At 52.3% G+C, this 25,027-nt stretch overlaps 3 protein-coding genes and 1 long non-coding RNA gene across 12 annotated transcripts in view; 1 reads left to right on the top strand and 3 right to left on the bottom strand.

Annotated features, from left to right (window-relative positions):
* Positions 1 to 267: 267 nt before the first annotated feature.
* ACXD (Adenylyl cyclase X D) lies at positions 268 to 5,575 on the bottom strand. Of its 8 annotated transcripts, XM_033381870.1 has the most exons (13): positions 5,442 to 5,534; positions 4,437 to 4,774; positions 4,206 to 4,357; positions 3,534 to 4,133; positions 3,190 to 3,471; positions 2,842 to 3,127; positions 2,574 to 2,749; positions 2,290 to 2,505; positions 1,903 to 2,227; positions 1,572 to 1,840; positions 1,404 to 1,498; positions 1,188 to 1,339; positions 268 to 1,118 (listed from the first exon to the last, which is right to left on the bottom strand). In XM_033381870.1, the coding sequence occupies exons 2-13, from the start codon at positions 4,557 to 4,559 to the stop codon at positions 366 to 368; spliced, it is 3,429 nt and encodes a 1,142-aa protein (XP_033237761.1). In that variant the 5' UTR covers positions 4,560 to 4,774; positions 5,442 to 5,534; the 3' UTR covers positions 268 to 365. The 8 variants fall into 8 exon arrangements, with proteins under 8 accessions (XP_033237761.1, XP_001354035.2, XP_033237759.1 ...); XM_001353999.4 differs by having other exon boundaries at positions 3,534 to 4,357; positions 4,437 to 4,651; positions 5,442 to 5,555; XM_033381868.1 differs by having other exon boundaries at positions 3,534 to 4,357.
* Positions 5,576 to 6,919: 1,344 nt separating this feature from the next.
* On the top strand, positions 6,920 to 9,060 carry LOC4813837 (regulation of nuclear pre-mRNA domain-containing protein 1B). The gene is made up of 5 exons (XM_001353998.4): positions 6,920 to 7,139; positions 7,207 to 7,292; positions 7,355 to 8,040; positions 8,107 to 8,250; positions 8,620 to 9,060. Exons 1-5 carry the CDS (start codon positions 7,075 to 7,077, stop codon positions 8,770 to 8,772), a joined length of 1,134 nt encoding a protein of 377 aa, XP_001354034.3. The 5' UTR covers positions 6,920 to 7,074; the 3' UTR covers positions 8,773 to 9,060.
* Oseg2 (intraflagellar transport protein Oseg2) lies at positions 9,008 to 14,995 on the bottom strand. 2 transcript variants are annotated; one of them, XM_001353997.4, is made up of 5 exons: positions 14,605 to 14,995; positions 14,196 to 14,541; positions 13,834 to 14,120; positions 12,724 to 13,767; positions 9,008 to 12,640 (listed from the first exon to the last, which is right to left on the bottom strand). In XM_001353997.4, exons 1-5 carry the CDS (start codon positions 14,641 to 14,643, stop codon positions 9,098 to 9,100), a joined length of 5,259 nt encoding a protein of 1,752 aa, XP_001354033.3. In that variant the 5' UTR covers positions 14,644 to 14,995; the 3' UTR covers positions 9,008 to 9,097. The 2 variants fall into 2 exon arrangements, with proteins under 2 accessions (XP_001354033.3, XP_033237758.1); XM_033381867.1 differs by having other exon boundaries at positions 13,834 to 14,541.
* Positions 14,996 to 15,006: 11 nt separating this feature from the next.
* LOC117184440 (uncharacterized) overlaps positions 15,007 to 25,027 on the bottom strand; it is a 45,037-nt gene continuing 35,016 nt past the window's right edge. The window contains exon 3 of the long non-coding RNA XR_004469796.1: positions 15,007 to 15,252. This is a non-coding gene — a long non-coding RNA (uncharacterized lncRNA). The remainder of the gene's footprint in view (positions 15,253 to 25,027) is intronic.

Below are 25,027 nucleotides of genomic sequence, written 5' to 3'. Positions count from 1 at the left end.
GAACAAACCAGTATTTGCATGAAATGCAAATCCACTTCTTCGGAAGGCTATATCTCAGACAAATGGGGCCAGATTGGCGAAGGACTTACTCTCCCAGGATCGTGAGATCATCATTTTTTGACAAATTCAATGATGGTTTCATGTGACCGCAAAAGCCTGTTTGTGTTGGAGTCCTTATCAAGGATCAAGAATGTTTCCCATTTGTGCGCTATTTAAGGACCGATTATGGGCCCATTATGGGTTCCCATGATCAGAAAAAGTCCTTGATTTTAATGGAGTCCTTGTCAAATTTATTTAGTTTATTTTGGGTATTATAATGTAAGTATTTATATACATGGAAGCTTAAAATCGAATATCTATTAAATTCAGCTAGTCTTCTTTGTGTTGGGGCTCGATGGACGATGGGGCAGGAACTCGTATTCGCTGTCGGTGCCTATTATGTAGGTAGGAATGTTGCCACGCCCCTTGACGAAAGTCATGCCCCGATAGTTGCACTGTATGTTGAACCCCCGCAGCTTGATGGCCGTGTTCTCGGTCACCTGGATCTGGCCAGGCACCCCCGTGGAGTCCATGCGCGAGGCCATGTTGACCGGGTCGCCCCATATGTCGTAGTGTGGTTTCGATATTCCCACCACCCCGGCCATAGCCCGGCCGTGTGAGATGCCGATCCTCAGCATGCCGTAGTCGGTGCTGCCCTCGTACTCTGTCTGCATATTTTCGGCATTGAAGCGGCGCATGGCCCGCATCAGATCCAGGGCAAACCGTGCCATTACCAGGACCACCTCATTGCTACTGTTGCCGGCTTGCTGTCCAACGTTGCTAGTGCGCGGGGCACTAGTTATCACATTGCCCTCGTACTGCCCCCGTTCCAGGTCCAGGTCCAGGGCAATATTACTGCCATTGCCGTAGGGGACGCGGTGGATTCCGTCGGAGTCGGAGGTGCGCCCCCCGTCGTAGCGACTGCGACGACCATTGGGCATCAACGAGGCGTTGCGGAACTTCATCTGGGGGGCGTTAACCTGTTCGGAGCGGGACACGTCCAAGCCACAGGCAGCCATGTATGTCCAGTTGGCCACCTTGATCTTCTCCACGCGCAGGCACTGCGCATATTTGTTTAGCTAATGGAAGAACCGGGGAGCTAGTTAAAAACGAATAATGAATCCCCGTGGCATGGGCGAGGTACTTACCACATCATCAAAGTCGCAGATGATCTCGTTCAGTACCCGTAGTCCTATCTTGTCCGTGTCAAAGTTCTTGATGGAGGCAAACATCACGGCCACGTTATCGTACTCCTCGTAGTAGAGCTGGTTCTGCAGCTGCGTCGACAGATAGAAGTCAGCTGGAATGGAAGCCCTAAAGATCAGTGCAAGTTTCTAAGGTTTACTTCTCCGTAAAGGACTCACCCACGTGCGACGGCAATATGTTGGTTAGCAGCACTTTGATAGTGTCGTTGGTGATCAGGGCATCCTCCTGCTTCTTCATCAGCTGTCGCTTCCAGCTGAAGGGCACAGGAAGAATTGTTGTTGGTAGGTCAAAGTACTGTGACGAAACTTAGCCATCCTCAAACTCACTTGTAGTCCACCTTCGCTATGAACTCCGTTTGTCGCTCCATCAAGTGGAAGATGCCCAGCGTGATGATCATTAGCAGAATGTGCGAGTACTTGGCGTTGAAGTTGACATTGGTGGACGGGCTGTTCGCGTAGATGTGGTTGAACTCAAATATCACCAGCGCTGCATAAACTATCGTGATGATGGTGGAGAGGCAGACCTTGATGATGAATGGAATCCGTGTGAACAGAAAGGACATGCCAATAACCAGTGTCATGCAGTTGGTGAGGATCTGGGACAAAAAGGGATAACAATTTGACAAAAGAGTTCCTGAGCGAATGGCTCATGACTCACCCAGGGATGAAAGCAGAAAAGCCGATCTTCTACGGTGGGATCGCTATCCTCGTAGTCCTCGTCTTTGCTGCAGCCCAGCACTTGCATGGTGGCCACAGCGCAGTAGGATAAAATGATGAGGAAGTAGATAAGGATGCGGAGGAATAAGTTGCGCTGCATCACATCCGACATGTTGAAGAGGCAGCCACTGAGGCGACTCGTGGGGACGGACACCTCCGCGTCGGACATGTACATTATCCAGAGCTTCTTGTACCAGGAGACGATCAGCAGCATGGTGAGCAGGATAATGGTAGTGCCATCGATGTACCAGTAATGGTATCTCGCACTGAAATAGGACTATTGATTACACTGGGAATACTGCGAAGAGTATATAAGAGTATGGCTCACTCCTTGCTCAACAGTTGGATGGTCAGGAGTCCCATGTAAATCACCCAGGCGAGAGCAATGCTGTACTTGAGCATCACATCCGGCTCCCGCATGTACTGCATCTCCCAATTGCGGGTGCGAAAGAACAGACAGAACGAGCTGATGTTGCGGCGGAAGGTCTCCTCCTCAATCTCGTCCTGGGTGAGACGAGTGCTGCGCCGAAACACTTTGGTGAGCCTAGACGAGAGAACAATGATACTGGATGAGGGGCAAGCTGGTGTGCTGGAGTGAGGGTAAGAGTATACTTTATCCGACCGATTGGCATCTTGTCCAGCTCGCGACACATCTCCAGCTTAGCCTGGTTGCGCACCTGGTTGTACTGGTGCAGGGTGGAGTTGTGCATGAAGTTCGACTTGTTGGCCTCGCTCAGCTTCTTGGCCTGGCGCTCGCGCTGCACGCGTCTCGGATCGTGCATGGGGGCCTACAACTTTCGATTCGATGTAAGTGTGCGTGTGGTATCGCAGTGCCCCCAAAACCCTAAACTCGCCCTTGGGGGGATGTGCTCGTACTCACGCGCAGTGACTTGATCAGGAAGGAGCGAATGCCATGCTTCTGCAGCACGGGATCCTCGCGAGCCTTCTCCGTTCCGTCCTCGAAGAAATACTCGCCGTCCAGCAGAGACAGCGTCTTCTGACTGACATGCACGCGACCCGTGGCCCCAGTAGCCTCCAATCTGTTGGCAATGTCCACGTCCTTGGACCAAATGTCGAACTGCCATTTTGCGGCTCCAATCACCCCCGACAGCACGTCGCCAGAGTGCACGCCGATGCGCATGTCGATGTTGAGGTGCCGCTTCTCTCTGGAAATAGAAAAGAATCAGTAGCAAATCACTGCGAGAAAACAGTACAGGGCTAGACGAACCTGACGTCGCGTATATCCTTGATCATGCGCAGGCCCAGGTCCACACAGCACTTGGCATGATCCGCATTGGGACTGACCAGCCCTGCCACGCAGTAGTAGCAGTCCCCCAGGAACTTGATCCTCAGCACATTGTACTCCTCGCTGGCAATGTCGAAGCGCACAAAGAGGTCGTGCAGCGCCTCCACCAGCTTCTTCACATCCAGAGTGGTGGTCAGGTGGGTGTAGTTGACCACATCCGCATACAGAACAGTGACGTCTTCATGGGGCTCAATGAAGAGGGTTCTGTGGAGAGAATCATACGAGTAGAAGAATATGAGAAGGAGGAAAGGAAGGCGTTGACTGACCCGTGATCCGGCTGTCGCCATCGCTTGAGGTTCTGACTGTCAGTAGTCCGCTGCGTATCTACGTGAGATCGCTGCTGGTGCTGCTGCTTGGAGCGTTCGATGCGGTTCTTGACATCCTCCTGCAGACGATCGGCGATCTGGTTAGGCAGGATGCTGAGCAGTAGGCTCCGTTCTTGGTCGCGAGCGTAGCGCAAGAGGAGATTCTCCTCCACGTACTGCCGCCGATCGAGGAAGGTGGTGCGCAACGCGATGTCCCGCATGAGGCGGAAGAAGATGCCCAGCAGGTTGACGCAACTCAGGTAAATGGCTTCGTTGAGAATGCTATGCATCTGGTTGTCCTCCTTGGAGGTGATCACGAATATGTAGTTGATGATGTAGCACAGGGTGACGGCGGATCCGAGCACGAACGGCTGCAGCAGATACGGCACCGGCATGAACATGTAGATGGCGTACAGGGTGTAGGCGTCGTAGATGGGATTCAGGATGAAGTTGTGGCTGGTAGCATGGTACACATTCAGGCCGATGTCCATCAGCACCATCACGCAAACGGCCAGCCAGGAGGAGACGTACACCACCCAGCCGTGCTTGCTGACCAGCTCGCTGCGGAAGTTAACCGAGAGGATTAGCCAGATGACCACGCCGGAAGCTATGTAGGCGGCCATGTCCACGTACACGAAGGTTATGTCCGGCGTCGTCAGCAGCAGCAGGGTGTGCGTGATGGTCACCTGCAGCTGGATGAAGATGAACAGCGAGAGGTAGCCCACCCGCAGGCGACGCATGTACAGGTCGTACGACTCCTCCAGCTCCAGGTTGCGGCATTTGCGCTGAAAAGAGAAGGAATAGGTTGTATGAATATGTATAGATTATAGGGCAGAAATGATGGTGATTGAGCAATTGCCTTACCACCAGATACGACCATTCCCAGTTCTTTTCATTGGAGAAGCTCTGCGATTGATCGTTGGAGTGCGCCAGGTTAATGGTGTTCGTTCGATTGTATTCGATGGCCGAATCAAAGTAGGAATTCATGATTGCATTCGTAGTCGTGAGGGGCTGAGCATTTTCGTCTATCCCCGGCAGCTATCCACAATCCACAATCCTTAATCAGATTCCAGTCGGATCTATGGGTATTATCAGGTCAAACCACTGAAAACCATCCGCCAGAGGTACAGAAAAGCAATAACAACAAAGCCGCCCCAATAACAATTGAATCACTCAATGGCTGGGGACGACTTATCTGGGGTCTGCGGGTGAGAGAGTAGAGTAGCTAAAATTACGAGTACCGTACCGTACCACCTCTCTCGCTCGCTTGCTGTTGCTGTTGCTCTTGCTCTCTTTCCCCCTATCTGAGTCTCACCACGGGATTTGGGTCTCCCTCCCGAATAAAACAAAGTTTTGTTGCCTTTTTTTTGTCTGCTGCAAAAACAGCAGCTAATTTAGCAATTTGTCTAATGTGTTGTTGATTGTGTGCTAATGATTTGTAAATCACACTCGCAGGCACACATACACACACACGCATGCACACACACGTAGACTTCCCATGTCCATTATCAGCTGCAGTTGGCCGAGACGACCGCAACCCGACCACGCTGATCAGACAACTTTATGGCTCTGTAATTCATTTATTGCCTTTCGCACGGACGGACACACGGCACTGGACGGAGCGGTGGGGGCGGAGGAAGCGGAGGGTTCGATCGCACTTCACTTTCGTTCGGCAATAAATACGATAATAATTACTGAAAAATTAACACCACTTAAGCGCGTTGCGCTCTAAACAAGCCAATACACAAGGCGGACAGGTATCACAAATTACTCTTTGGCAAGGGCTGATAAGCGGTCGATTGCTGCTCGTTGAGGCTTACGCCAGTGGCTACGCTACGGGTGAAATGTACTAGTACGCGTTACCCGTACCCGTATTCTCCTTATAAGAACCGCACGACCAATCCGCCTGAACTGCTGCGACCAAGTGAGCTGCACACCCCGCCCGAGCACACACCTGTCGATGGTTGAGTGCTGAGTGCTGAGTGAAGAGTAAAGAGAGCCACCGGCTTATCAGTGTGAAAAGTTTTTGGGTTGTTGATTGATGGGCTGTGATGGATGATGCATCCATACCTACATTCACCTATTAAATTAAGCAGATAAGCAGTTGACTTTACGTCAGATAAACAAGCTATAATGGCCTGCCACTTTGATTGCAATGCAGGTACCACAGGTAAAACCAATCAGTATAAATTTCAATTTGAACTGCGCGCGCAATTGAAGCGCGCCAACGCAAGTATGAGCAAATGCAACCCTGTGCCAGAAACGTGCTCCTTTTTTCATCGGTAATTCTGTTCAAAACTTGTGTTGCTAATATATCTGATATTGAAATTGGTCCGTTATTCTTAAATTAGATCAGAGAAAGAAATGAGCGAGTTTATTATTCAACTGGCCATCATCGAAAGAGAGCATGGGTGGGCTAAAATCTTGGAATATTGAATTTGACTCAGCTCCTCAAAAGATTGTTTTTGGCAATCAAAAGCGATTCCTACGCGATGGCCCTGCTGAAAGAAATTGTTTAAATGAAATTTAATATGTTTGTCATCCAGGCTCTAACGACCGATTTAACGAATTTATTGTACATTTTTGGTGGGTACATATGAAAAAATAGTCCCCAAATTGTAAGTCTCCACGGAATGTTGCAGTTTATGGTATTCTTGCAGATACCGAAAATATGTATCGGGTTCGAGATATACATATATACAGTAATCGAATTAAATGCATGAATAGTTCAAAACATGTCAATCTGAGAAAAATACGCTTTTAATTAGGTTTCAAAGCAGCTTGAATACTAGAACAGAATTTTAACATTTTTTTAAGGAAATGTCCATTCTCCATATATGCATGGTTGATAAGTAGCAAATGTGTAGTTACCGTGTAAGTGTAAATGTACAATGTAAAAACAAGGACATTTTGGTTTTCCCTCTTTCGTTTAAACCTTATTTAACAAACAATATAATAAAAAGGAGTCTTTGAAAATAGCCAATTTTGTAGAAAATCGATTCGACAATCGGATAAAATGATGTGGTCAGGCTGAGGGTCCTAGTTAGCTAGTAATAGCAAAACGAATATCAGAATCGAGGAATATTTTTTCTGTTTATGGACAGCGAACGATTAGTAAATACTCTCCACGAAAATGATGCATCTTGAAGAATTTTGGCGCAGTTTAGGTGGAAGGATACGATTGATCTACAAGAAGATCTTACAAATAGTATTATTTTGCGCGGTTTAACTTCAGCTGTTTCCCAGTTTAAATAGAGGTAGGCTTTCAGCGGTATATTTACGGTATATTTTAAAAATCAGAGGGTATATTTCGGTATATTTTTGAGGGTCAGACCGTATATTTTATCGATAAGTCGATTGCTAGAATGTCAATTTTGTGAGAATTATTTTTGTTTTTTCCCGTGCGTCGTGTGTTTTCGTGCGTGTTTTTCGCTTCCCATATAGAAAAATCCCTTTTATAGATATTTAAGAATTTGCAGATTGGGCGGAAGTTGCAGCTGCAATGTCGGCCTTTACAGAGACCGCGCTGGTCAAGAAATTGGCGGAGCTCAACAGCAGCCAGCAGAGGTGCAATATTGAAAAAAAAACCGCAACAAATGTGTATAGCAAATTCTGATACCCTTTTCTCTTTCAGCATCCAGACCCTGTCCTTGTGGCTGATTCACCACCGCAAGCATAGTGCAACTATAGTGAAGACCTGGCAGCGGGAGCTGGAGAATGGTGGGTAGAACCCCACTCCCTCACATGCAGAACCTTCTTATATCATTCTTGCACCATTCCAGTGCCGGAACCGAAGAAGCTGACCTTCATGTACCTGGCCAACGATGTCATCCAGAACAGCAAGAAGAAGGGGCCCGAGTACGGCAGGGAGTACAGCAATGTCTTGGGAAAGGTGTTTGCCCACATCGGAGAGAAGTGCAGCTCCGACAAGCTCCTGGGCAGTCTGGGACGCATCCTCAACATTTGGCTGGAGCGCGGCGTCTACGATGCCAAGGCTATAAACGAGTATCGTGCCCGCCTGCACCGGGAGTCTGGAAGCAGCAAAAATGGCAGCAAATCGCACGACGCCGAAGCCGGGGAGCGAGATAAAGATCACAGCAGCAGCGCCGGCGGCGGCGGCGGCAGCGGCAGCAGGTCAGAAAAGTCAGAGCGGAGGGAGAAGCGCAAGCATGAGGAGCGCCATTCGAAGTCGAAAAAACCGCGACACCATCACCAGAGCAGCAGTGCTCCAGCCCCAGCAGAAGAACCGGCTGTAGAGCCGGAAAACGGGCACACTCCTCCCTACCTACCACTGGGTGAGCCACCCGAGCCGGAGGAGCTGATCAAGGCTCTCACGAGCATAGAGAACTCGGCCTCCAGTGATGCCGAGGTCAGGGAACGCATTGCAAAGCTTCCGCAGGAGATATCGGAGATCAGTTGCATCAGCAAGCTGGAGGACAAGGACAAGGCGAAGGCCTTGGCCACTCAAGTGCGTCTCTTGGAATACAAAATGCGAGTACTCGCAGGAAACCTAAACGTGTCTTTTTATTTGTAGGTCAATGAGGCCGTCGATTTGCTCAACGAGTACAACTCCCGGCTGGCAGCCGAGATGGAGGAGCGCACCAAATTGGCCGCGATGCTGCGCGACTTTCAGGCCGAACAGAAGGAGCTGCTGGCCCAGGCCGAAACACGACTCGATGTACGTTTCCCCAATCAATCAATATATATATAAAAGGGTGGAACTCAGTGGCAATATGAGTGGTGCTTACAGCAAAGAAACGCCTAGAATATGTTAACAAATTTAAGTTCGACCTCTACCTGATTTATCGAATAAGATCATGTGAGCCACTCATATTGCTCACACCCCGCATTACCTCCTAACTATCCTGCCAGCATGCTCGAGGCCCCTTTTGGGCTATCGTTTCGATTCTGTACAAATTATATATCTTTTGCTTTGAATTAAACACAATTCCAATTAAATCACATCACCTATCGGTGCAGATTTGTGCAGTTTGCAAGCAAAAAATATCAAGCATCGTCGCCTAATGCTCTGTGTCTCTATTTGCAGGAACACAAGAAGAAGCTGGCCAAGATGTTGGGCCTGCAGAAGGAGATACACGATCACCTCTCAAATTTGCCGGATCTGACGCAGCTGCCAGATGTCACGGGCGGACTGGCACCCCTGCCCTCCGCAGGCGATCTCTTCAATGCCCTGCATTGATCGAATGACGATGATAGATCGATCCGAGTGCCGTAGAGTCCGAGTCACTTAACCAGAAACTACTTAAAGAAACCTAAAATTGTACACGTACACACAAACACACACACATACACAAACACACACACAAACACACACACAGACACATACAAAGCTTCATATACTTGCATATAATCGTCGTAGCTGTCCCCGGACCGAATCGCACTCCAGCACGCCCCCAAGATTATTGCCCAGATTATTATAGTCCGCATATTATATTGACGGTTGAATACAGAATTTAATTACGAGCAACTTACCGACACTCCCACCAGTCTTTGCAGTGCGTGCCTTAGTGCATTACGTAGTTGGCGGCCCCCTGCCACTTTTCGGTGAAGCCAATGATGTCGGCTATGCCACTGCCCGGGGACATCTTCACGGCCACCGAGAACTTGCTCCAGACGTCGCGATTCACCTGGTTGCTCGACGACTGAAAGGTCACAGGCTGACGGCCACGCACCGGGAATCCACTCAGCAGGCAGGGCAAATCGTTCGGGCCAAGGCTGGACTCGTACAGGCCACGATCGTCCGTGGGCAGCTGCTGATCCACCTGCTGGTCCATGCTGACGGCCAGGACCCATTCGCGCACCTCCTCATGGAGGCTGGGCTCGTTCTTCAGGTGAATGTCCTCGGGCAGGGGCACGGAGCTGGGGAAATCGGTGCTGGCCAAATCGGAGTGATCCACCAAGTTGCCAGAGCCCTCCTCGATGGCCTCGCACACGTCCAGATAGTGGTTGAGCATGACGAAAGCCTCCGCCTCTCGTCCAGCCTGCCGCAGATCCATGCCCGCTTCGTAGAAGCCCTTATCCACCGGCAGGATATCCGTGTGCCGCAGCAGTGCCAAGGAGAGCCGCAGGGCGACTGGTTGGAGCGCCTGCACCTCCTTGCAGGCTGCTCTGGTGGCATAGTAGTGTGCAATCAGGAGAAACTGCTCAATGCCGGCCGTGAACTGGGTCTGGGCCTGCTCCTGAGAGGCCCTCAGCGATTGCAGCAGGCGCTGGAGAAAGTCTCGCAACTGGCGCCACAGCGAACCGCCCTCGGACTGCTCCTCCCTCAGGGCCAGACAGTCAAGGGCGATCCGCGTGTAGATGTTGAAGTGCGCCTCGATGGGAGGCGCCCCATAGCTCAGATACAGACCTAGGGCGTTGCTGCAGTTGCCCTCGCGGATGAGCTGGGCCGCGTACACGGCCACGTACTTCTGCAGCACCGAGGGATTCAGCTGCTTGGCCTTCTCCAGGCAGCGCTGCCACTGGCCCTGCTCCGCCAGGAGATCCAGGGCCGAGATGATGTCAATGTCCGCCAGCTGCTCGACATTCCCCTCGTGCTTGAGGCACGACTTCTGCTGCTGCTCCACGTAGGCGAGCAGCTGGAGATCCGCATCGATTTCCTTGGCCAGTCGCCGGGCCTTGCTCCACTGCTCCGTTTTGATGAAGACATCCACCGCCTGCTTGGGCATGTCCGCGGCCAGATAGAGCTGTGCTGCAGGGCCAATCTGCTTGATGGCCAGCAGCCGTGGCCCCAAGGCCGTTGCCAGCTCCTGGGCGTCCTGTCCCTCCAGAAACTGGTTGCAGATCTCGGCGGCACGCAGGAGGGCCCTCTCCAGGGTGGCCGCATCCTCGGCATTGGAGGCATCAATCTGCATTAGGCACTCGGCGGCCTTGCGGAACTGCTCCCGCTTCGCGAACTCCGCCGCTCGCTGCAGATAGGCACGGGAGTCGGTGACGGATTCCTCCCCCGTCTGGGCCAGTCCCCTTTGCAGCTGCGCCTGCAGACGCCTCAAGTCATTGAGGGCCGAGGGATAATGCTCCTCGGCTATCCGCAGGGCGTCATCGTACAAGGACTCCTGCTTGTAGTGCTCCACGATGAGATCCGGCCGCTGGGCGCGCAGCAACAGAGCCTCGTACTCCTTGTAGTTGCGGGTCTCCAGAGCGGCCGCCGCCTGGCCGATGAGCACCTCGCCCACGACATCCGGCAGATGCTGTTCGGCCACGTTGAGCGCGGCCCGCCAGTCGCCGGCGTGCTGATACATGAGGATCGCCTCCTTGGGCTTGTGGGCCTTGAGGAACTCCACTTCGGCCTCCTCGAACTTGCCCTCATCCTCGAGGGACATGGCGATCTTCAGGTGCACCTCGTCCGTGGGCTTGCCCGCAAAGCGGCACAGCTCCATGGCGAACTCGAACTGGCCCGAGTCGCAGGCGAATCCCACGGCAGTGTCCAGCAGTCCCAGTTTGCTCAGCAGGCGCACGGCGCTCTCCAGGGGCATGGACTTGGCCCACATGTAGGCCACCTGCTGGCTGGCCCCGTCCGTCCCCTTCTGCTTGGCCACGCGGTAGCCGTCCTCCCACCTGCCCGAGGAGCAGTACATGTGCACGGCCGACTTCCAGTCCCCCGAGGCGATGAAGTGCACCTCGGCGTTCTTCAGCTTGCCGCGCGACTCCAGCTGCCGCGCCAGATGCAGGTGGGTGCTGTCCAGCAGATCCTTGTGGTAGCGTTCGACCAGCCGGATCATCGAGTCGTACAGCTCCCGCCGCTTGTACATGGCTATGGCCAGGTCGGGCTCATTGACGGCGATCAGAACCTTCTCCGCATCCCGGTATTTGCCCTGCTCCTCCAGGGTGCCTGCCATCTGGACGAACAGCTCGCGCAGATGCTCCGGCTTCAGGTACTTCTCCCCGATCACGTACGCCCGCTCCCACTTCCCGTGGCGGTTCAGCAGCTCGATGGCATCCTTGTGGAGGTTGGCTCTCACCAGCATATCCTCGGCTCCGTCCAAGTCCCCGGCAAAGGCCAGGTGCTTCGACAGATCCAGGGCATAGCGCTGGATCAGCTCTGGCTCGTCCAGGACCTTGGCTATCTGCACAGCCTTCCGCCATTGCTTGGCGCCCACCGCCGCCTCCAGGGCCTTCTGCGTGGCGCCCGCCTCGATGTAGTGATTGATCGAGGCGTCCAGCTGCTTGCGACCCACCAGCCAGTCGCCCCACTCCTCCTCCAGGGCCGTCACCTCCTGCGGCTCCACGACGCGCGCGAGCTCCAGGGCCCTGGCATACGCCCCTCCCTTCCGGTAGAGAGCCAAAGCAGCCTCTGGCCGGGACAGGCGATGGGCAATGTCGCCCGCCAGCTCGTAGAGCTCGCAGTGCACCAAACCCTCGGTCACCTGCAGCATCAGATGCTCGTCCTGCAGCAGCTGCGGCGTCTTCAGCGCCAGTCGAGCAGCTCTGGCCGGCTTGTTCGCCTTCAGGAACAGCCCCATGGCCTGCTGCAGTTCGCCCTGTTCCTCGAGCACTTGGCCGGCCTTCTCCGGCTGCTCGCTGCTCAGTAGAAAGTCCATGTGCTGCTGCTTCAGCTCCGCCAATCGCGCATATCCCCGCCTCTCGGCCAGGGCCACAGCCTCGTCCCACATTCGAAGCTGCTGGTACATCCTCAGGGCCGCCTCGATGTCGCCCTGTTCGAGATATATGCGCTCTGCGGTGCGCAGATCGGATGCCAAGAGAGCCAGCTTGGCCCGCACCTCGGGACAGAGGATTCCCGGCGAATCGGTGGCCAGCTCGAACGCGTCCGCCTCCTGGATCATCTCGGCTAGGTAGAATGCCTTGGACACGTTTCCCAGAGCGGCATAGCAGCGCTGGACCACTCGCAGATTGCCGTCTTCCAGGGAGATTATCGCCAGGTTGTGCCACATGGCCTTGGCCGCCGGCTTGTCCCCAAGAGACTCCAGAAAGTGAACGGCCCGTCCAAAGTCGCTGTCATTGACGGCGGTGCCGAACTCCACGAGTCCCTCGTCCAGCTGGTAGCTGTGCTCGCTGGGGCCATCCTGGGAGCGCACCACAGTGCGACCCTTTGGGCGGAGACATAGGATACACAAGATGCGGATGCATTAGAAAGTGGGGACAGGATTAGGGGGATTAAGGAGATACTCACATTCTCCCGCACCACTTCGATGGCCTCGCCGCGGATGGTCTGCATGGTCACGTGCTCCGGCAGATCGATGTTGTACCAAATGGCCAGATTGGTGTGGCTCTGGGCCACCACCACGTCGCTCTGGGGGACCCACTGGACAAAGGAGATGTTGCTGAGGAGAGTCTGCTTCTTGCCCGTGTAGTTGTCCACCAGCACGAGGCGCAGCTTCTTGTCGCGGAACAGAAGCTTGTGGGCCGTCTCGCTGAGCTCCAGCCAATCGATTTTGGTCTCGTGGTTGATCTGGCCGCTGGTGAGGCGACTCTCGAGGTCCACCACGCAAATGGTCTTGGCGTCCAGGAGGAAGGCCAGCTTCTTGTTCTCCCGGGCATTGCCGCGCTCGTTGAGGCGCACGGAGATCACATGAGGATTGACGAACTCCGTGCGTACGGAGCCTAGGATGCAGTTGTCGCCGTACTCCACGAGACTCAGTTCCCCCACATTGAACACGAGACAGACATTGGGGTTCTCGAAGTAGAAGCGCTCGTGGTGGCCGGAGGCTGTCCAGGGCACTTCGCTGGCCAGGTTGCGCGTCAGGTCGCAGAGGATCAGGGACTCCTCGGTGCGGGCCACCAGGTAGTTGTCCTTGCCCATGATCCGCACATCGTCGATCTCCAGGCCCAGCTGCGACTCGATGGTCAGCTGCTGCGTGGGCTCGGCCAGCGATCGCACCAGCAGCTGGCTGGGCGCCACAAAGATCAGCTCGAACTTGTCCTGCCAGATGGTGCGCCTCAGCACGGACTCGAACAGCAGGACAGCTCCGCTGACGGAGCCGAGAGCGAGACGGGCGCCGTCCCGACGCCAGAGCAGGGCGCTCAGCGTGTACAGGCAGGACACCTCCTTGCTGGCACTCTCGCTCCAGGCTCCCTGGCGTGGACTCCAGGCGTAGATGCGTATGCGATCGTAGCTGCCGAAGGCCACCGCCTGCCCGTTGGGGCTGCAGGCGGCCACCGTGAACTCGCGTTCTCCCTCGGTTCGGGAATAGTCGAATGTTCGTAGCTGGCGACCCTAAAAGTGGAGCATATAGTAGGTATCATATTGGTGGAATGTACAGATGACTCTTGAATCACTTACCATCGGGTCGTAGAAGACAATCCGCTGATCGCAGCCACCGACACAGAAGCCGCCCTGGGGCCAGGCCAGAGCGAACGGCGGCACCGGGTGCTGGACCACTCTTCCCAGGGGCTCGTTGGCGTCGTCCGTCAGAAAGTAGCGGATGATGGTGCCATCGTTGTGGCCGCTGAGGAAGCCGCTGCCCTTGGTGTTGGCCGCCAGCGAGATGCAGATGCTGTCGCCACCGTACAGACTCTGCGATTTGTTGCTCTTGCTGTGCAGGGCACGAATCTTTCCATCTTCGAGGCCTTGTCGTGCGATAGATATGTACTTGATTGAAGATGGGTTCCATACAGATCGAATGCAAGGGGGATGAGGATTACCTGCTATGATGGCGCCAGAGGAGAGCCAAATGAGAGCCGTGACGGCACTGGCCTGCGGGAACTTATTGCAGATGACCTTCTTGTCGTTCCAGGACTCTCCCAGCTTGTACACGTACACAATGCAGTCGCTCTGTGCCACGGCCAGGCGGGTGGAGTCGGGACTGAAGGCCAGGCCCCGGATCACATAGGAGTTCTTGCCATTTGCCGAGTTGGCGGGCTTTGTGCTGAACTTGTCGCGTCGCTCGCCGGCATCGTCGTACAGCAGGATGTGTCGATCGGCGGTGGCTATGGCCAGCTTCTGCTGGTTGGGCGACCAGGCCAGGCCCGCAATGCGTTGGATTTGCTCCTATGGGACAAGAAGACAAGAAGTGTAGGGATTTATTTAGTTTTTCCCATAAACGCGCCTTACCTGACCCTCCAGCAACGTTCGCAGGTATTTCAATTGCATTTTGGAGTTGGATCTTAAATTATTTGCCTATCGGACTGGGGTTTTATGGTGAAATGTTGTGAATGTGAATTTTCCAGCAAATGTTTCCTCTTGTTGTGGCTCATGTCAGTTGTTGTGGCAACCAGGAACCCAGGACCAAGCAACCCAGCAGCCCAGCAACCCAGCAGTCCAGCAAACAATTCACCCCCGCATCGTGTTGTAGTCTGTTTTCTTGGCGCTTCCGTTTTGCGCTTGGCATTCTAAATAAATGGCCTTTGTTTGGGAATGCAGCAGGTGCCGGGCCTGCCACAGGACAGGATGTACGACAGGCGCTCCGAATGGGGGTGGGTGGGTTCTTTGTTTCTGCTCCTCCTCCTCCTCCTCCTCCTCCTCCTGCTTCTGCTTCTCTTGGCGTTGAGGCAAACGGACAAAGCTGTTGCTGCCTCTGCAGACATCGCTGCTGCTGCTGCTGCGTTGTCCTAGTCCTGGCAGCAGAGCGAGCTCCTCTCCGCCGTGTGCGCAGGCCCCTCGAACAGAGGAGAGCAGCCAGCGAGAGAGCCAAATTCATACAGGTGTGCTAGAAACGGAACAGCAGCTGAACAGCGCATGACCTTGGGGGTGGGAGTGAGCCTGAAAATGGTATAAAATTTATGGACATTACAAGGGTGGCCTGAAAACTGGTATAAATCAGCCCTCTAGCGGCAAATTTTCATGTTTTTATAGCATCTGCTCTGCTTGACAATAATAGCTACTATACTATCTACTTATACTAGTATAACAGATCTGTTTCGCAGTTTCGCTGCTTTGAGAGCGAAAGTTAGGCTACAACACGGAGAAACATTTAAAATTAATGAAATGAAAAATTAGAGATATTGTAATACAGATAATTAACAAACGGAAGGGACACGGAAGGGTGAAAACTGAAATGAAATTGCGAAACAAGCAAAAGCAAGCAGTTCCACTGAGCCTTTTTGCGCACTGCTTGAGATGGCACACACGCTATTCGTGAACTGCTTTTGCTTAGGCCACTACTGCTTTCACTGCTTTCACTGCTTGTGAATTATGTACTGCTTTCCAGTGCTTTCGACTGCTTGCGACTGTTTCCTTGTACCTTCTCCTACAGGAGCTTTTCGGAATTCTGTCCGAAAAACTTTACCACACCATTTCCCCAGCGCATCCTCTCAGCAAAGCTCTCAGGCTACGCTCTCGCTCGCCCACGCTATTTCTGAGGACTCTCTCGTGCATCCCATTCGGCAGTTGCGTTCGTGAAGTTCGCGAACGTCGTCGCTTCATCGCCTCCTGTCGTCGTGGGGCAACATCGTTTGCCTTGGCCAAAGTCAGAGGCAGGATAATGCCGCCGTCGCTGGCGTTTCTGCTGCTGATTATTTTATTCTGCGGCATAGTCTCTCCACTCAGGGGCCAGGAGCAGAGGCCAAAGCCAAGCCAAGCCAAGCCAAGGCAAGCCAGCAAGCGCCATCCTGGCTAATGTATGGCAACGCATTGTGGCAGGTCGCAGCAAGCGCTTCTGTCTGGCTGGCTTTTTGGATCCGCACCGAGCCGGGTTCTTGGTTCTTTTGGGCTTGGGCTTGGGCCTGGGCCTGGGCTTGGTCTCTCGGCCGCCTGCCGCCTGTCGCCTCTGCTGCTGCTCTTTGTGCTGGCATCCCTTTAATGAGTTTCATTAATTAAAGCTACTTTGTTGCCACTGCTTGTTCTGCTCCTCTGATGTATGTGCGTGTGTGCGAGTGTGTGCGAGTGTGTGCGAGTGTGCGCGAGTGTGCGCGTCTGTGTGTGTGGGAGTGTGCATGAGTAAACATGCAACATGAATTTTGTCCTTGACTTTTAATGGGTTTATGACAAAAGCGTTACCCAACCCCCGCACCCGCCACCGCCCCCACCCCCGTCCCACCGTCCCGAAATATAACATGGCTAATGTGCAGGGCGTTCTCATCTGTTTCTATGTGTGTGTCCTCCTCCTCCTCCTCGTCCTCCTGCCTGCCTGCCTGTGTGCGTGAGTGTGGGTAAAAGAGTTGTTAAAGCGGACGTCTGCCGGAAGCTCTTGTGGGTGCCATTTTGGTTCATGTTCCATGCGACGCATGCCATTTTTTTATCTCTTTTCCTTTTTGCCTTAAACCATTGCCAGACTTTTGTCTCTAAAACTTGGCTACTGCTGCTTTCGCCCCTTAAGGTTTCCTATCCTAGTGTCCACCCACCACCCCACTTCCCTCTGGTCTGGGCTGGGCTGTCATTGTTTCCACGGTTTTCCTTCCTCTGAGATGGCGGTCGTGTGGCGGTTGCCAGCAGCGTTTGCCTTTGCCGTTGCCGTTGCCGCTTTGTCGCTTTGTCGCTTCTCTTTGGCTGCCGCTGGCGCTGCATTTTTCGCCACTTCCGTATCCGTTTGATGCTCGGTCCTGCTTTTGGCCAGCTTAATTTGTCGACTTATAATTTATAGCATCTCCTCGAGCAGTCGAGCCGCCACTCAAGATGCTCTCAATTAGGGCGTTTATCAGGTGCCAGGCAAAAAGGAAATGAAATGCCTTTCGCCACTCGTATTTTCTCCAGCATTACCCATTTCTCTCTCTCTCTCCCTCTCTCTCTCTCTCGCTCTTCGTCTCTCTGCTGCTCTGGTGAAACTATTTAAGCCAACTTTTAGCTAGAGCCACAAGAACTGTTGGCGAGTCATAGAGCTGTTGGCGAGCTAATTCGGCTTTAAGGCGGCAATCTGGTTAAAACTCTCTCATAGCCGCAACTCAACTCAACTCAACTCAAATCTGGGCATTAGTCCTTGGCGCACTTTCCTGCCATCGCATGGCATGCAATGCAAGGCGAAAAACCGAAACTTTTTCCTTCAACTTTGGGTCACACACACACACGCATACACATTCTCTTTCAGTCACTCATACACAGTCACAGAGTCACTCAGGGGATGCCCCAGACCGTGCGTAGAAAACTGCAACAAACTCGCGAACACCGAAGCCCGCGAACAGCGAAAGTGCGCGAAAAATAACAGCAGAAGCGGCAACAGCGGCAACAGCGGCAGCAACGCCAGTCGAGTGGAGTCCGTCCGTGGGGGGCATAAGAGAGTAGCAGAGGGAGAGAGAGAGAGCAGGGATACCATACCAAGCTTACGGGGGAACGGGGCAGCGGGGGAAGGGGGGAACGAGTACGAGTACGAGTGCTATGCATAATGAATAACATTTTCAAATTAGTTTCCGGTCAGTGGAGATTTTAACGCAGTTTGTCAAGCGCATAAAAGAAAGCCAGCCAGCCAGCCAGCCAGCCAGCCAACGCCGCAGGGTGATTTGACTAAAAAACAAGATGAAAGGGAACGCAACGCAACGCAACGGAACGGAACACGACGGAAAGGTCGAATTCGAAATGCCATTTGGAGATACATATGTACATAGATATGTACTCGCACTCGCACTCGCACTCGAGAGTCTCCTCCCTTAAGAGGCAGATATTCAATTTGTAATCTGATCGGATCGGATCGGCTCTGAGCCTGGAAACCTATGGCATTTAAGCTGCTCGAAATTATAGGCAGCGGCGCCCCCTCCCATCCCACTCGCCCGCCCCCCCCTTGAGCATATAATTAAATGCTCCTAACGTGCAATCAAAGCGATTTCCATAACAATAATTCCCGGCAATGGCGATGACGACAGCAGGAACGGGGAGCGTGGGTCAATCGCTTAACAGGCCCCAAGGAACGGAAGGGAGCTCTGTGTGTAAGCAAGCATAAAGTGAAAATAGGAAAAAATATGGAAAGTAAAAGCGGAATAATAATGTACATAAATGGCTCTACATCTGCCCATTAGGATGGGGGATAGCAACGGAATCATGAACTGGAAATATTCCGCCTGCTGGCGTAATGAAATCAAAATACGAGAATGCCTTCCCGCCCGGTGACGGGCTCCTTCCTCCGGACTTTTGCCGACTTCCGAATCTCCCACGCTTATGTCCGTATTCCCATTCCCATTCCCATTCACGTCCAAGTTTTTCTGTGTGTGTGTGTGTGTGTGTGTGTGTGTGTGTGTGGGTGGGTCTGGCAACAATTTGCGTTAAAAATTGGCACAACAATTGCAAAATAATCACCTTGGAGAGCTGGAGAATTGAGTGCCAGAGAGATGGACTAGTTTGCCTAGTTCCGCTTTACTGCCTCCAAGTTTTGGCCAGGGAGCAGGAGCAGTAGCAGGAGCAGGAGTGGAAGCCAACCGAGTGCAACCAGCCAGCACTGGAGGCAGTGGAAGCAGCTAAAGAATTCCCCTCTGGTTTAGCAGCTTAAAAGCATTAAAACTGCACTCATGGCCAGTCGGGGATGGAATGCGGATTGTACGTAATATGATGGGTACAGCTCTGGTACTGGGTATCCCCCAACGCATCTATTCAATCGAAAAAACGAAGCAATCGCTTTGATGGCTCACGGGCATCATTTGCAGAAGCCAAAGCAGCAGAGTAGCAGAGCAGCAGACCATGCCACGGGCACTTTTAGCCAAATGAAATGTGGCACAATGAACTTTACTGGCCAAGTCCTTTGGCCCTTTTTGGCTCCCAGCTCCCGGCTCAAGTCATAATTTTCCAGGGGCGCGTAGGAAGATAGATGGTTTGTCCGCGATACGGGCCAAGCGTTTGTTTCATTTCGTTATCTCCGTATCTCGTGGCTGCTGGATGAGCTGCAACATTTTCACGATTCCCTGGACAAAGTTTAAGCCAATGCCAAACTTTGGCCAATTACGTGATTAACAAATGCTTTGGGGGCGCAGTCCTAGCAACCCTCATCCTCCACACTGCCGTGCCCTGCCCCCATGCCGTTCTGCCAATTAAAGATGTAATTAAAAGGGCTCCAAAATGTTTATCCAAGTGCCCGTTTTCAGTTCATCTGATCGAGATGGCCATAACTTATTCATAACCACATTGCGGCCTGACCGGAAATGAACGATGCTGGCCAGAAGACCAACCAAACAACCAAACCCGAACATATCGCACATAAAAACATAAAAACTAAACCAAAGCCAATGTCTGGACACAATTGGATGACCTTTTTGTGCCCCCGCCCCTGCCCACCCGCCTTTCAAGAGGGTATTATGATTTTGAGCAGATGTTTGGAGTGCGAAGAGGGAAATATTGGAAACACTCGTATTTTATATATAATTTTGAGCAGTATTAGAAATGGCTTTCATGTGGGACATTTATGGCTAAAACTTAGGAGGAAACAAGTGCAGGAGGTATCCTTTGGAAGTACTTCTAAGTCGGAGCACAGTATCCCAAGGATATTGTTGATCCAAAATCGTACAGATCGTTGGGCAAGGGTATGCAAGCCCTCGGCCCTTTGGAGGCAATCCGTTCTTTCCTGTTTTGGATTGTCACTGGAGGAGGCAGGAGGAAGGAGGAAGGAGAGTCTTGCCCACACAAACACACACACACACACCACACACACACCCTCTCGCACACAGTCCCATGCATGAATGGCGTTTGTGCGCTTTATTGTTGGCCTGGCCTGCCGTTTCTGCCCTGCTGCTTCGGACAAACAGCCAGCCAACAGAAGCGGGGGCGGAAGCGGGCGAGAGGGTGTGCTATTAGCCAAAAGGCCTGCCAAATAAAAGGGAAACAGTTGTACGAACAGACACACACACACACACGCACACACACAGATGCACAGATGTACAGATGTACAGATTCATATTCATATATACTTTATGTCGCGATGTCAGCATGAACACTTTACGTTTCATATTTGCCAGGCCACTGAGCACACTCCCCCACACGCGACAGAGGGAGACAGAGAGAGAGAGGCAGAGAGAGAGAGGGATGTTGGGGTTGGGGCTGGGGGTGGTGGGGTATAAAAATGCGAGCGAGATAGAGCGTTACATTCGAGTTTCGTTTGTCGTTTTCCTTATGCAAATTAGCCTTCAGTCAGTTGACTTTTTCCCATCCTCCCCGTCCTCCTCCCCCTCCCCCTCCGCCCCACGACTGACTGCCGCCGATGCCACCGCTGCCTGCTTCTGTTGCTTTTTGCATAAATTTTAAATTTCTTCCTTTATGCCTGCTTTCTTCTTGTTTTTTTGCAGCAGCATCAGCATCAGCCGTATTTATTCCGAAACATACTTTTATGGGCGCTGGCTGTGACAACTCCTGATATGTCTGTCGCTGTTCCCCCGTCCTCCCCCCGCCACCCACCTACCAACTCTGTTTCAGTCTTATTTATGCACTAACATTAAGAATTATTAACTTTGATAAGTTATTGCACTACGACCTCTCTCTCTTTCTCTCTCCCCCCAGTCCCCCTCTGTCCTGCTCTCTTCCAGCCGATTTCTTTTCATTTTGATTCTGTACATGTGCGGAAATTTTATGTGACACTTGAGAGATTTATGTTCGGGGCTGCCGTCGAACAGTAGGCGAGCTCCGCTTTGGCTTTGCCTTTGGCCTGGGGGCGTGGCACATTGTTGAGTTTTCAAAAGTGCCAGCAGAAAAATGCCAAACACGTGCGTCGCTGCCCCGCCGAAGGCGCTGGCTTTGGCATAGTCGCCAAATGAAATCCTTGGCCATATTAATCATACGCACCGCTGGCCAACAAACAGTGCTCTCGGTGCCTCAGTGACGAAAATGTTAATTAATTTTCAAACCTATTGCCGGCAATTTCGCAATATTTGACATTTAATTTGAGTGTCAACTGAGGAAAAGTTCGCACCCCAGCACCCCCCAGCATCAAACAAATGCCCAATGAAATGAAATTAATTTCTAGATTTGTTTGTCTCATCATCGCCTGTTCATGTCCGTCCGTCCGTCCGTCTGGCTGTTCTGCTTCTGCTTGTGTCCTGTGACATTTATTTGGCGGAGAGCTGACAAAAAACACCTTGGCGACAGCCAAATGAATGTCGTCGAGCGTCGGAAAATACGTTCACAGGGTCGCGGGTCGGGGGTCGCGGGTCGGTGCTGGGGGAAAGCCGCATTCGCAGCTAGCGAATTCTGAAATGAGTTCCAGTTTGAAGTCCGCAGTCTGCGTGCTGTTTATTAATTAATCTCGCAACTGGCAGCCCCCTCAGAGCCGCCCCACCCCCTTTGGATAGTGGATGGTGGATGGAGCAATCAATCTAAATCGCTTGTCAGCGGCCCGCCATAAATTAAATGTCCGACTATTTTGTGCATTTGCTGGTTGAAAGCACTCCATATCCTGTCGTGGTCCTGCCGTGGTTTGGCCGTTGTCCTGCCACGCTCCCTCTCCCTATCATTTCTGTCGCTCAAAGGGATGTCCGCGCTCCAATTAAATACCAATTGACTTTGACGGACGCGGGCCTAAAATTGTCAGGGTTTTAGTTAATTAATAAATAATTGTGTTTATGAAAATGAACAGCACGTTCTGTTCGGCCAGGTGATAATTACAGCGATGGCAGCGCAGAGATGGGATCCCGTCCGCATCACGCATACGCCGCATGGCCACGCCTGGACAAAACAATTTCGGTTCGGAGGCTGCTGTCCTGGCGAGAGAGAGAGGACAATTTTCTGGTACGCCCGCCCCTTTGTCGGTGGACGCGGACTCCCCGTTTTGATTGATGGTTGGTTATGTCGGTTTGTTCCGTCAGATCCAACTCCACCCCCACCCCGAGCCCCGAGCCCCCGCCCCGCCCCGCCCCCGCCCCAGACCCAATCCCAATCCCCCCAAAGCCATGTCCCAGCGGGCGCTGCATATTGTTTTTTTTTCTGGGGTTTTCTTTCTGGGTTTGGTTTTGTTGGTCTGGTTTTGCTGGTTATTTGGCCAAAGGGTCATGAATTCGTGATGTGGTCGCCGGGGCAACAAATTGAAGTGGCTTTGGCACAATGTGTGCTCAATGATGGCATTGTGAGTGGCACAAAAAAGGGCAGAGGGCCGGGCGGGCAGGCGGGCGGGCGGGCAGGAACAATGCAGTTGCGGTTTCCCCCACTTGGAGGGGACAGAGAGGGACATGCCAGCCAGATTTGAGGTATTCTATTAGGGGCTTTGAGCATGATTACAACGCCTTTCTTTTGTGCGGGTCGACATCTGATTGATAAAGCCAGCATCCCGGCAGCAGCGGCAGCAGCAGCGGCAGACACAAAAAGTGGTTGTCTGGATCCACAATAACACGAATCTCATTAATCATACGTATGCATAATGGCTCTTGTCGTACAAGGGACAAGGAGCACCAGCAGCAGCAGGAGATGGAGATGGAGATGGGGAAAGAGTGGTGGTCCGGGTCATGCCACATGGCCATTGGCGAAAGGCGAACACGGGCCAGGGCCAAGACTAATGTAATGGGCCGCAATATGTTGCAGGTGGGCGGTGGGCGCCCCAAACTAGGTTTCGGTCAGGTCAAAGGTGGCAGCTGCTCTATGCGCCACCCCCTCCCTCCCCCCTCCCCCCCTAGCTGGCTAAACATAATCATGTGTCATTGTCGCCTGTCCGGCTCCTCTGTGATGCTCACCTTGGTTCGGTTCGGTTTTTGCAGCATCTCTCGCTCTGCTTACATTCAATTTATCCCCCAACCCAGCCGCTACCGCCACCCACCCCTTGACTAACAACCATATCGTGTTCCCCCGTGTCTGAGTGTGAGTGTGTGTGTGTGAGTGGGGGATAATTAAAGGGCCTTGCCCGTATACTTCATCAGGATCATCCACATCCACATCCACCACCAATTACTTTTGGGTTAGCAAATTTAATTATATGCAGAGCACACCTTTTTGGGGCATCGGCTTTGAAAAATTCATTGGGCCATGAATTATGCGTTTTTAATTGCTGACCTTCCCCCCTACCCCGCCCTGGGGGGGCGGCACAATCGAATGGCAGGAGGAAAAGTGATCATCGCTTGATTCATTCGAGGCCAGCCAGCACCCAGCCTGACCCAACGATTCATCTTCGAAGGGTCGCTCGAGGGACAGGCACTGGGCCCCGGGGACTGGGGACTGGCAGCCAGGACTTCATTAAAAACAGCTCAAGTGGCGCTCTGGCCAGAAATGTGGAGCGCACTTTAAATACCTCGCAAATCGCACACCGAAATGGCCGGCGTTTTAGTTTTTCTGTTTAGCCCGGCCACAGAATGCCGAGCATTCATCATTCAGACACTTCCGCCTGACCGGAAATACTCGAAGGATGGATGGTAGAGAAGGATAGAGGAGGAGTGGGGGTGGAGTGGGGGTGGGAGTGGGTGGTGGGGGTGTGCTACAAACATTGACATTTGCCTTGCATGTTGCAACATTTCGTGCTCGCCGTCGATTTCTGTTTGCCTTCTCGCAATGTCAATTTATTTGGACTGCAAAACGCCAAGCGGCGATGGAAATTTAAATGTTCGAAATACCAGCAGAGAGCAGAGAACGGAGAGCAGAGAACGTAGAGCAGAGAATAGAGAACTGTGAGCAGTGAGTATTTTTTTTCGTCGTTTGTTTTGTGTGCGGTCTTTTGGGGATTTGCAGTAGGTATTTGTGTCGAATCTATTGGGGGGGGTGGGGGCCCGGCCCTGTGGCATGTGGCATGTGGAATCAATGCAAAACAGAACAGAACAGAATAGAATATAGAACAGAATGGAGCAGGTTAATCGTGTGGGCAAAGCAGAGCTGAATTGAATTATGTGGATTAGATTTCGCCAATTTAAATTCCAAATTGATCAGATTTATCGTTTGTCCACAACTATTGCCCGAGCATCGACATCGATTCGAAATAGATTAGAGCTTAAGTGATTCTTATTTTGTAATCAACGTTCTGTATTGTGGCTTTCGCCCCCGCCTCGCATTCGAACATTACTCATCCGACGTGTGTGCCGGGCAGAAACTATTACGAAAAGACTTACGGCTTGGGCCATAACTAATAAAGCCGAATATTATCTGGTGCTGCTCCCGCTCTCTTTTACGGCACGATACGCTGTGCTGTGCTATGCTGCAAGGTGGCATAAATAACTAAAATGCCATGCGGCTTTTGGGTTGAGCACTCTCTTTCGCTCTCCCACTCCCCCCTTCTCCTTTCGGCCACTCCAGTTGGTCTTAATAACTCTGGGCCGTCGGTAAGTAGGTGTTTAGTGGCTATTATCATCTCCGTGTGTGCACGTGTACTCGCACCCGTACTCCGGTGTACGGTGTACGGTATATATATTTTTGAACTCTTTAGCATCAATATTTTATGTATTATGCCAACAGATTATGATTAATGGCCGAGGCGCTGAAATGGCCTCGTGCTCCTTTGGCTCACTCCTCCTCCGCCTCCGCTGAATGGAGGCAATGGGCGAAATGGTAATGGGGAATCCCATTGTCTTGGGAGATTCATATTTCATGGCTGAGCTTCAATGCGGGTGCCTGGAATTACGTTTAAAAGTGTTTAAGTGGCGCTCGCGCTAAGTAACAAGTTGAAAAATTGCAAAGCACGCTCGTAAATTTGCTCGCCAAAAGTGAAAAGTAATAATATACAGGC

Source organism: Drosophila pseudoobscura, chromosome X, assembly GCF_009870125.1.
Source record: "Drosophila pseudoobscura strain MV-25-SWS-2005 chromosome X, UCI_Dpse_MV25, whole genome shotgun sequence".
Lineage (NCBI taxonomy): Eukaryota > Metazoa > Arthropoda > Insecta > Diptera > Drosophilidae > Drosophila > Drosophila pseudoobscura.
Note: the sequence above shows the minus strand (reverse complement) of the source record. Positions and strands in the feature narration are given on the sequence as shown.